The sequence below is a fragment of the Cyprinus carpio genome, chromosome B1 (assembly GCF_018340385.1).
Source record: "Cyprinus carpio isolate SPL01 chromosome B1, ASM1834038v1, whole genome shotgun sequence".
Taxonomy (NCBI): domain Eukaryota; kingdom Metazoa; phylum Chordata; class Actinopteri; order Cypriniformes; family Cyprinidae; genus Cyprinus; species Cyprinus carpio.
Window position 1 is genome coordinate 39,938,823 of NC_056597.1, and position 12,050 is coordinate 39,950,872.

A 12,050-nucleotide genomic window follows, 5' to 3' on the forward strand; every position below is an offset into this window, starting at 1 on the left:
TCAAACCGTTTGAGTAAACAGATTGCCTTTACTTAAACCATGTAAGTTTTAAAACTTTGCAATTATGTAATCAAGTGATTAATTAAGTGCTGATTGAGCTTTAGTGATGAACAGCTGCTGTTAACACAAACAGCATCACCAGCTCCACTTATTAATAACCAGACTGACTTTATTTCTGTCAGACGTCTACAGAAGATCTTATTGAGAATTAACTAAGGTTTAGATGTTGATTTATTGTTTTCATTTGAAGTAAACCATGTTAGAGATCAGTGTTTTGCTTTAGTTGGGTTCTTGACCCTTGATTTCTGTCTTAGTTTATTTTATGGGCATTGTAACCATGTGTTTTTGAAACATGTTTGTTATAACACAAAAAACCCAGAGAAAATATGATCAGATATTGGTTGTTATACAGCATATTGGTGATGATAATCATCAATTATGGAGCTGTTCAAAATCTTACTAAATAGGTGTTTCTATAGTTAGTTCAGTTGATTACAATGAAAGCCATTCAAAAAGTCAGTGGTTCTTTCATAATCAGTTAATATAAAAGACTTTCCAAACAGTTTTGTTTTTCTATGGTGTTAATTAGTCACACACAGACATCAATAATCGAATATGAACCTCAACAATGGTTACGGAAAAAAAAAAAAAACATGCTGCAATGCATGCTGGGTACTATTGTAGTACAAAACCCATCCATGGCTCCAAGCATGCTCTGCTGCATTTTTTTTTTTTTTTTTTATGGTCACCATTGTTGAGGTTCATATGCTGATTATTGATGTCTGTGTGTGACTAAGTGACACCACAGAAAACCAAACTGTTGGAAAGTCTTTATATTAACTGATTATCACAGAACCACTGGCTCTTAGAATCACTTTTACTGTAATCATCCAGCTAATTACACAATACCTATTTCATCAAAGATTAAACTCCAAACAGTTCAATAATCAATGATTATCATCACTAATATACAGTATTAACAACCGCAACATCTAGGTAAAAGTTAGGTAAAAAAAAAAATGCTAACCTGAATGCACTGTAAGTTGCTTTGGATAAAAGCCAGCTTCTAAGAGTGTGAGTGTGTGTATATCACACCTGATGATATTTTCTCTGGGCTTTTGAGTTACAACAAATGGTTACCACAGCCAGAGACAAAAACCTTAAGACAGAAATCAAAGGGGTCAAGAGCCCAACTACCACATGCAAACACTGATCTCTAACATGGTTACTTCAAAATTGAAACAATAAAATCAAAACATCGAATAAACAGCTTAGTTAATTTTCAATCAGATCTTCTGTAGACGTCTGACAGAAATAAAGTCAGTCTGGTTATTAATAAGTGGAGCTGGTGAGCTGTTTTGTGGGGTTGTTTAATCAGATCTTGAGAGATTTAATGTATTTTATTTCAGTTTATTTTATCTAAGGCTGTGTCTGAAGTCAGTTGTAGTTCTTGTGTTCTGTCAGTTTTTCTTCAGTAATTCTGTTTGTTAACAGCAGGTTTTTCATCACTAATTCACAATTATCACTCAATTAATCACCTTACAATTATTAATTGCAATGTATTATCTTCTTTCAGTGAACTCAACTGAATTAAGTTCAGAGTCCTCATAAACTGTTAAGTTTTAAAACTTAAATGGTTTAAGGCAATCGGTTTCCTCAAACGGTTTGCGTAAACCCAACTTGTCATGTTTTTAAGGATATTTTGTTTACAACAAAAGGTTTGGGTTAAGTTACTGTCGGGTTTTACAGTGTGGTTAGGTTTAAAACTTAAATGGGTTAAAGGCAATCAATTTGCCTCAAACGGTTTGAGTAAACCTAACTTGTCAGGTTTTTAAGGATATCTGTTTACTCAAATGGTTTGAGTTACTGTGACTTGTCAGGTTTTACAGTGTATGGAAGAAAAAGACTTGTGGTAATAATGAATGAATATAATCTACATTTCTGATGTGTCACCAGTGAATTCAGACACTTCTGCTCTTTACAGTCTCTAATAACAGAAAGTCTACACTGTGAAACATGATTTCTGAAGGTGTAAAAAAAAAGAAAGGTTATTGGAGTATGCTTACAAGTAAATACTATTTCAATCTTTCTACTTAAAAATTTCATTTTCAATTGAAAGTTACTACACCATTTTCAGTGTCCTTTAAATCAGATCTAATTTAGAATTCAATTTGGATTTAATATATTTGTCTTCAGAATTATTTTAGTCAGATTCTTGCTGCACTGAACAAAATATTTGAGACTGTGGTGCTGGATTCAAGCAAGCATGGAAGTTTTAAGAGTAATGTAATCCTCATCTGTTACAGGTTTGGTCTCCTCTTCTGCTGAAGGGCTTCATCTGACAGAAAAGAGAAGAAAAGAGGTGAGTCAGGATCATCTTCACCTTACATTTCTATAATTAACTGAGTCATGAACTTTAGTTCTTCTCAAGTAGAAGTCAGGGTCCACAATCTTGCTTGAGGATGATGAAGCAATCATTTCCTTCTTCCAATTTACAGAAGTCTTACGAGAAAGGAAACCCAGCTGTGGTCTCAAACTCACACACAGCTCAAAGTGATGGCGGTTCTGCTGCAAACATGTTTCACAGACCTGCAAACACAGAAACAGTCGACACAGACCATCTATCACAATATTGATCAAACACCTGAACACTGAAGCCTCATCAACAAATTATCTTTTTTTTCTTCTTTTTTCACTGTGGCTTTCCTGAGCTGAAATATTTGCAACTGAAATGTTGCAAATATTAAAAAATTATACATATTTTGTATTTTGTATTCACATTTTTTTTTTCTGTATCATGCCATCAGTATGTTTTTCTAAATGTTTCAGTAAGATTGAGATACCTTTGATTAAAAGAAGTAATAAAACTTGAAAATTTGTCAAAAAATGCACAATTTGTATCATGCAGTGAGTACACAGATTTATACTTTTATTTTGCTCTTGACTCATTTAATCATTCTAGTAGAAGTAGACATTAGGCTACCTATAATAATACATAAATAATGAAAAAAAAAAAAAGTGAAAGTGACGTGACACAGCCAAGTGTGCACACACAGCAGTGTACACACACACAGAAGTGTGTGTGTGCGTGCACTTTGGATTGGTTAAATGCAGAGCACGGATTCTGAGTATGGGTCACCATACTTGGCTGAATGTCACGTCACTTTCACTGTCACTTTTTTTTTCCACTTTCACACCGTGAACACACACCCGGAGCAGTGGGTATCATTTATGCTGTGGCGCCCGGGGAGCAGTTGGGGTTTCGGTGCCTTGCTCAAGGGCACCTCAGTCGTGGTATTGCCGGCCCGAGACTCGAACCCACAACCTTAGGGTTAGGAGTCAAACTCTCTAACCACTAGGCCACTACTTCCCCGAATGCACAAAATAGCTTACAGTATCAAACAAAAAAATCGTTATTCATTTTCAGGTCATTGATCACTGTATATTAATCATCAGAGATGAACCATTTCAAAGTATTTTTTAAGTTTCATCCCTCAAATGATGAGAGGTTTTAATGAACCAACAAAAGAAAAAGAAAGAAAAGAAAATGGGAAAATGGAAAGGTATGTTTGTATTGTGCTGTTTTATGCTTATTCAAATAATAACATTACCAAATCAAGATTTATTAATCTGGATCTCGTTGATGTTACTTTGAAAAACCAACACAAAAGTAAGTTATATGTCACGATTTCTAGCTGGAGTTCCTGTGAGCTTCGCCAGAGGGCACTCCACTCCAGACTCTTGCCCCTTTACCCAGGACTCCATTTCTCATAATCCTTAGCACAGACTCGTCAATTGCATCACCTGTCTCTCATCAGATCTCATCTTCAGTTCACAGCCGTATCACATTACAGTAGAAGGACTTTAAAAGTAGCACACAAACACTCTCTATCTTTGCTGGTGAATCATTATTATTACCAGACATAATGAAGTCTTAAACAGACTCTGTATTTGACAATATCTTATTTATTTTTTCTCTCTGAAGCCTCAGTGATGCAGTAGAGATGTATGGAAGTGTAATAATATGTTGCTTTGGCTCATTGTCTCTCCTTGTCTCTCTGTAACAACCATCTGCTTTATTTCATTCATTAGTCTTTCACTTATTCATTCTGTAAAGCAGTTTCTGCTCTGGTTCTGATGGTTGTTTCTGTCTCTGCAGTGTTTCAGACAGTGTTTGGTGTTTTTCAGGTTCATTTGTGATTCTCATCACTGCGGAGGCTTTGCTTTTACTCCTGATAGGACTTCCATTGATTATAGTGGCTCTACGGAAGAAAAAGAAGAATAAAGGTAATGTTTTACACAAAGAGGTCATTTTCTCTGATGTGTCAGCATGTAGAGCATCAAATAAAAGCTTGAAGATTGACTTTGGTTCAGTTTGGGATGACATGTATTAGATGATAGATTAAAAGCATGATGGCTGATCAACAGACCATCTAAAACACTTTTCAATTTAGACTTTTGTGGTATATTAATGTTGCATATGCTTTGAAAACCATGAATGGTAGTCCAAGACAGCAGACAGGACAAAAATAAGATCACTTGAAAACGTAAAGATCCTCCGAAAGTTGATATAGCATCTACTCAGTATAAATTAATATTTACAGTTGAAATGTTGCAAATGGAGAAAAAAGGCAATGAACATGTTTTTGAAGGCTGTGAATGAAGAAAGATGCTCTTTGCAGCAAGACGGTGTAGTTACGACATCGTCCAGCAGGGGCTAAAATAGACCTCACTGACCAGCTAAACCTCAACCACTTAACAACAACAACAACGAGCTCAGCAGCTTTACTCATTACTGTAGTTCACACATAATTTCCTGATTTCACACATAACGCCTCTCAGCATCATACAGACGGTTTGTCGACTGTAGAGTTTGATTCTCACCACAGGAGACAAGACGCAAACACACTGTCAACATTTGCTTCTGTGTTTTTGTTTGTTTGTTTGTTTTATAGTCGAGTCATTTGTGGAGCTGCTCTCTGTCACTCGTGTATCTGTCAAACCCTAAGAATGAGCTTCTCACCAACAGTCTCTGTGTTTCCACTGATGGGTGAGTTCAGGAGGATCTGTAACTCATTAGTTTCTGTTTTTACTGCTACATAAAAATAGTTTATAGTCTAAAGCATGACTACTTTATCAGTGTATGTGAGTAAACCAGTGTGCTGATGTGTGTGTGTGTGTGTGTGTGTGTGTGTGTGTGTGTGTGTGCAGTGAGCAGTTCAGTGTATGTGTATTATAGTGAGAGGAACAGAGGGAGGACAAGTGATTATGAATTGTCCTTATGCTAAATATAAACTAATCCAGCTGAATGTGATCAGAGGTGCTTAATGTTCAACACACAGCAACAGTCTGTTTCATCCACTATATTCACATATATTGGAATTGTAACGGTGTGACAGCTCTCCCTTGTTTCTCAGCTCCAAAGAAAACAAGGCCTGTCCAGATCTCAACCACCACCCTCCATCCAGGTACTGGATATTTAATATTAGATTTCCAGTATCTCTTGTCATAAATCTGCTACTATATTTACTGTGTCAGTATAGCAGCTCAGTCTGTACTTTCAGATCAAACTCTGAGCTCATTTTCAAACACGCCGCCTCATTTGAGCACATCAGACATGAATCCTCAATCACAGATCATCACATCTCCTCACCAGCTCAGATCAGCTTCTGCTCTTTCATATTTCTTTAATACACACTCCGTCTGTTGGTCACCAGACACACACCTCTGCACTATATTTATCTCACACGAAGTGCACTTAATGTAACACTGTTCATGAGAACAGGAAGTGAAAGCTCTGATGCATGGTTGTCATGGCAACATGACTTTCAGTAAGTCTTATTCCTGTCTGCTTTTTATTCTGTAAAGCAGTTTCTGCTCTGGTTCTGATGGTTGTTTCTGTCTCTGCAGTGTTTCAGACAGTGTTTGGTGTTTTTCAGGTTCATTTGTGATTCTCATCACTGCGGAGGCTTTGCTTTTACTCCTGATAGGACTTCCATTGATTATAGTGGCTGTATGGAAGAAAAAGAAGAATAAAGGTAATGTTTTAAACAGAAGACTGAAGATTGCTTTGGTCGGGTTCAGGGTGACATGCATGAGCTCTGGATTCAATTATGAATAGTTTTAAATAAGTAATCATTTAATAAAGACTTGCACTGATCTGTGTCACAGGTCTGCTGTCGTCCTCAGTCGAAGAGTTTAATCCAGTGATTTATGAACAGGTGAGTCTTCAGAAACTGGATTTAAAATGGCTTACAGCACAGGTCTGCTGACAGTTTTTTCCCTAAAACACAGTCAGGGTTTCATCTCTTGCTCAGCATTTTGATGATGATGATGAAGAAGACTGTGATGCAGTGATTACAGTATTTGATGTTGATACTCCCAGCAGCCTGGTGTGTGAATGTATTCATATTTGTGTGTTAAAACATTAAACAGAATGACTTTGGTTTTGAGTTGTTTTCTCTGTTAATTAACTAACTCTTTATTTTCTGTTACTGTAGCTCAAAGACGCTGGACGTCAGTGTAATCAGAGGGACAGAGACACAGAAACAACTGTAGTTTACAGCTGTGCTTCCTGAACTTGTGTCATATGTGACTCTTACAGACCCGTCAGTGGTGAGACTCGAGCATCTCTCCATCAACTCCACAACACAAACCAGTTCAATTCAACTAATATAATATAACATCATATATCATATGATACTAAATATGTAGAGTTTGGCATCATGGTGCATGATTTTGCGGTGGGCAGAATTCAGTAAGGAGACAGCTGTTCCTGAGTCTGCTGGTCCTTGTCTGGAGGCTCCTAAAGGGTCAGGAGGTTAAACAGTCTATGGTCAGGGTGAGAGGAGTCCTTGAGAATGCTGTGAGATCTAGTTGTTCGGGTCGTCTTGTGGGGGGGAATGACGGTGTTAAATGCTGAGCTGAAGTCAACAAACATCCGTATATTTTTTGTTGTTGTTTGTGTGATTTTGTTAGTGAGTGCAGCACTGTGCATACTGCATCCTCTGTGCTCCTATTGCTACGTTAAACAAATTGGTGTGGGTCCAGTGTGGGTGGGATTCACGATGTAACTGAAAATCAGTCATAATTGAGTTCATTTTGTTGGCTTTGCTCACAGTAATTGTTGTTACAATTTTTTTTTTAATTGTATGTTTACAGCTAAAATGCATAAATATGGATCATTTGAATGTACCAATTTCTGAAGCTGAGTCTCATAAGTTGCAATCTGCAGCTTAATGGACAAATTAAACCATGCTATTCTGGAACTGCATTTTGATATTGATTTTATTTTATGTATGTGTGGTGTATGTAGCAGTTCCTTGTTGTATGTTGAGCTCAAGGTTTGTGTGGTTGGTTTGATCTGTTTCAGTTCTGCTGGTAGATGCTGTAACTGCACCGATCTGATGCCAAAGAGCATCTTTCTACATTTACTGACATTCAAAGTAGCTTTATAGTCAGATAAATCCTTGCAAGCAACTTATAACGGAGGCTCCTAAAAGCAAAAAGTGTTGAGGACTTTTAGAGTAAGATGATTTTTTTAGTTTTTTTGAATTTTAGAGGATTAACACTAGCTAGTGTAAACAGCATTCTCTTTTGTGGGTGTGTTATAGTTGTGGTGTTGAATTTGAGTGTTATTAGTCACATCCGGGACATTTGCTTAGGGCTGTTCGATTCAACAATTTTTGGAATCGATTCCAATTCCTGGTCCTGGAATCGATGGGAATCGATTCCAAGAATCGATTTCCTCACTGTTGTTTTTCGATTCTTTTTCAATTCTTGTTTTTTTTTTTCTTTTTTAGATTAAAGGAACCTAATCTCATCATGATGACATGCAGGATAGGTCGTATAATGTATCCTTATATATGAAGCTGTTAAATAATGTCATAATGCAAAATAATCTTAAAATACAAATTCTTATTTTCTTTGTATTTAGGGTGAAATATGAGACGGTGATTCATTCAACATTTAAAATATTTTAGGGACCAATCGTTTATCGCATATATTAAATAAGACATGAAGTGTCTAAAAGAAATGTGCCCAGTTTATATGAATGATGGAGTTTGTTTTTTATTCTTTGTTAAATATTAGCAAATTGTACTCAACCAATCATTATATATATATTATTGAAAATAATAATGATTAGAGCTCATGGTTTATCTGTCAATCAGATGCGCTCTCGGCCACTGATCTATGCTCGTGACGTGTGTTCTTTTATAATTATCATTGGCTGATAGAAATGTGTTTTAAAAAATAGTATTTTAGATGGTAATAAGATCCAAGACCCTCATTGACGTCCATGATCTATTATCTGTCCATGAAAACCGCTCAAAATTGAGGACAAGGCCAGTTCTACCGTAAAATAACCTTCTGAATCGTTTTTATATATAATATAATCTTTTATGCTCACAACTGTCTGTTGAATTAATGGCTTTGGTTAATTGTGCTTCTGAAACGGAAGGCTAGCCTACATCCTAAATTCAATTGATCAGTACCGACTCGTTTCTTTTCTGTTTTTCTTTTTTTGTGAATTTAAATGTGTGCCGCTTTTGGGGATGTGAGCCTTGAGCGTTTGAGAGACTCCCATTGATAAGCTTTGTTGAACTCGAAAAAGACTCTGAATGAGGAGTCCGACTCCCCTTGACGGAATCGATTCCAACCTTTGGAATCGACTCTCGATTCCCAACGCCCCGGAATCGAGGAATCGACTCTCTTTGGAATCGACTCCCAGCCCTACATTTGCTGGTGTACGCGCCTGACCCATCTGAAATATTTTTTACAGATGCCATTTTCTTTGCTTGAGGTGCGGAGCATTTAAGGGGTTGGGTTTGTTAAAACGGTGAAATATTTTAAGTGTTTAATCTTACCACCACAAAATGTGTGGTTGGTAATATCCATTTTTTATAACGATTTATTTGCTGTGTGCACAAACTTTTCTTAACGACATTTCCTTTCATTCGCGATGCGGAACAGACGAGGACATTGTTTCTTTTCTATAAGGGAAAATCCGAAACTAAATGTTTTTATCTCAGTTAAACTATGTATTTTATAACGTCATATTAATTTAAAGCTACACTCTAAAAAATACTGGGTTAAATATAACCCAGTGCTGGGTTAAAAAGGGACCAACCCAGCGGTTGGGTTGTTTTGACCAGAGGTGGGTAGTCCAGGGGTCAGAAAGTAAAAGTCCCTGCCATATTTTTGCTCCATCCATGAACTCGCAGCTGATTTCACCAGACTAGAACCAAGTCATCCTTTCAAGTCACAAACAAGTCTCAAGTCAAATCCCAAGTCCTCAAAGACGTTACACGTTAAGTAATGAGCTAAATAAGTGCTTAATTCAAAGATGATTGTGCATAATGATGGAACAACATGCTGTTATTGGAAATTACAGAGGCTCAGATTGTGATGTTTTTACTGGTTTAAAAGGGATTGCCCACCATGTCATGGAGGGGAGATCAGTGTTTGATTTAGTTGTGCTCTTGACCCTTGCACTTGTTGCACTAGACTCTCTTCCTTTTTGTAGTAGAAATGCATGTGGTGTTTACAAATGAGATCTTGCTGTTTATATGTTGATGAAACAAGGCCTCATGGAAATGGCCTGATTTCATTTAAAATAACTTGCTTCCATTTACTGTGTCAGTTTTGCATTAAGAACTATGTTGCATACTAAAAACACTGTTGTTCTAAACATATATAGTGAATTATACTAAAAAAAAAAGACCATATATATATATATATCTATATAGAATAGATGATAGATAGATAGCTAGATAGCTAGATAGATAGATAGATAGATATATAGATTAGATATATATATAGATATATATATATAGATATAAGATATATAATATAGAGATAATATATATAGATATATTATATATAGATATATCATATATAGATATATATCTTATTAGATCTTATATCCTTTTTATATATTTATATCTTCTATATTATATATATATATCCTATATACTATATATATAGCTCTAGATAATATAGATATATTAGCTATATAGATCTATATATATGATATATATATATATATCTATCTAGTATATATATATAGTATGTATGGTGTCGTGTGTGTGTGAGTATACATATAATACACCAAAAAAAAAAAACTACTATACTATTAGACACAGAGAGACATCAAGAACCAGGATACCAATCTCAACAATGGTGACAATCAACCAAAAATGCTTTTCCATGATGCAATGCAATGCTGGGTACTACACCATAGTAAAAAAATTTCCCATCATGCACTGCCAGTTATGAAAAATTATTGTTCACCACTGTTGAGGATAGTATGATAAATGTTCATGGCTAAATTCCTGAGCTGATAATGCTTTTTTTTTTTTCAATATTGACACCATTACGGTGTGGCATGTGTTTAATCGTTTTTTTTTTTTTTTTTTTTTTAAGTTAATACCGTTACCCTGAACAATAAAACAAAGCGAGAGGACGCTTTAAGCTGTTTCATTTACCAGAGTTATTAGCAGAAATTCCCAAGTTCCTCTGCTATTTCAAGCTTTTGATTCAAGTTAATGCACACCTGTTTGCTGTTAAAACAATATTGCAATTGCTTGGAAACCAACTACTTTGAGTTATTAAAAAGGGTCAGTGACGAGTTTTTGACGAATTGATGACTGAGTTAACCCCTTGACCAACAGTGCTGGTGTTGCATTGTGTTTTTTTTTGTGTGCCTTGTGGTGATTACTATGATGGATTATAAATTTAGATTTTTCTTTGTATTTGGGAAATCCGTTTTATGTATGGTTCATCCAAGGCTGTGCCTATTTTTGGAGTCAGTTGTAGTTTCTTGTGTTCTCTTTTCTTCAGTGATGTTGATTGTTAACAGCAGTGTGTTCATCATTATAAGCACCTGTGAGGTTCTTCATTCTAATTAGGTCACTTAAATATATTGACATTTATATCCTTGTAATGTGTTCTTTTGAGTGATCTTGGGATTCTGACTCGAGACTCGTTTTGTGGTGGTGGTGGGGGGGGAAACTTGACAGGAAGGACTTGGTTCTCCTCTGGTTAAAACAGCTGCTGAGTTCATGGGTGGAAAATAAACCTAGGGGCAGCGACTTTTACTTTCTGACCCCTGGACTTTATACCTCTGCCAAACTGCTGGGTCAACACAACCAACTAGTTGGGTTTGGTCCCTTTTTACCAGCGTTGGGTTATATTTAAACCCCAGCATTTTGTTAGAGTCGTACCATTTATGTGCTGTACTCTCCTAAACTTTTCCTCAGAGAGATATTTTTTATGTGCTGTACTCTCCTAAACTTTTCCGGAATTGGTTTTTTATATTTATGACAATTATTTAAATACGTTTCTCACAGATTTATAATTGCTTTGCAGTGCAGACGGCAGTGTGTGTTAGAGCAGCTATGCAAAGGGATTAAGAAGACCAGAAGTTAAGTTAAAAAGTTTTGACCTCATGTTTAAAAATATGTATTTTATAACATCCTATTGATTTATAGAACTTAATAACATAAATAAATATTATCATCGTGACAAAGGTTACATGGCCTCGGTCCCGTGAGAGCGAGTTGTGATTGAGGACGCGGGCTCAGCATCAGTCGTGGTTAGCCAGATACCACGTATTATAAGCGTCTAAGGTTTTTTTTTTTGTTGGGTGTGTGTTTTGTGTGTGTGTGTGTGTGTGTGTGTGTGTGTGTTATTTATTTATATATTTTTTCACTTAATTTAGGAAGAGAATAATGTGGGAGGTTGCAAGTTAGGGACAGCGATATCTTTATATTATTTCCATAACTCAAGATTTGGACTCATTGCGGTTTATTTATTTTTAGATTTTTTTTCTCAATATCTGGCAACGCCAGCATAATCATGACTGTAATCAAACAGGACCAGGTTAAAAAAAGGGGGGAGCGCGGGCAGGTTATCCGACAGGATGCAATTTGGGTAACACAAACGTCGTGATCATCATGAATATTATCTTTAAGACAGAGATTAAGAGAATAGTCGCGCAGGCAGAGAAAATACTGTACCAGACAGTAGAATTCATTTGAAAAATACTG

General features: G+C 36.1%; 1 protein-coding gene across 1 annotated transcript in view; it reads left to right on the plus strand.

Annotated features, from left to right (window-relative positions):
* Positions 1-11,859: 11,859 nt before the first annotated feature.
* LOC122134500 (CMRF35-like molecule 9) overlaps positions 11,860-12,050 on the plus strand; it is a 44,259-nt gene continuing 44,068 nt past the window's right edge. Inside the window, exon 1 of the mRNA XM_042716099.1 lies at positions 11,860-11,883. Coding sequence (XP_042572033.1) covers positions 11,860-11,883 — 24 coding nt within the window. The remainder of the gene's footprint in view (positions 11,884-12,050) is intronic.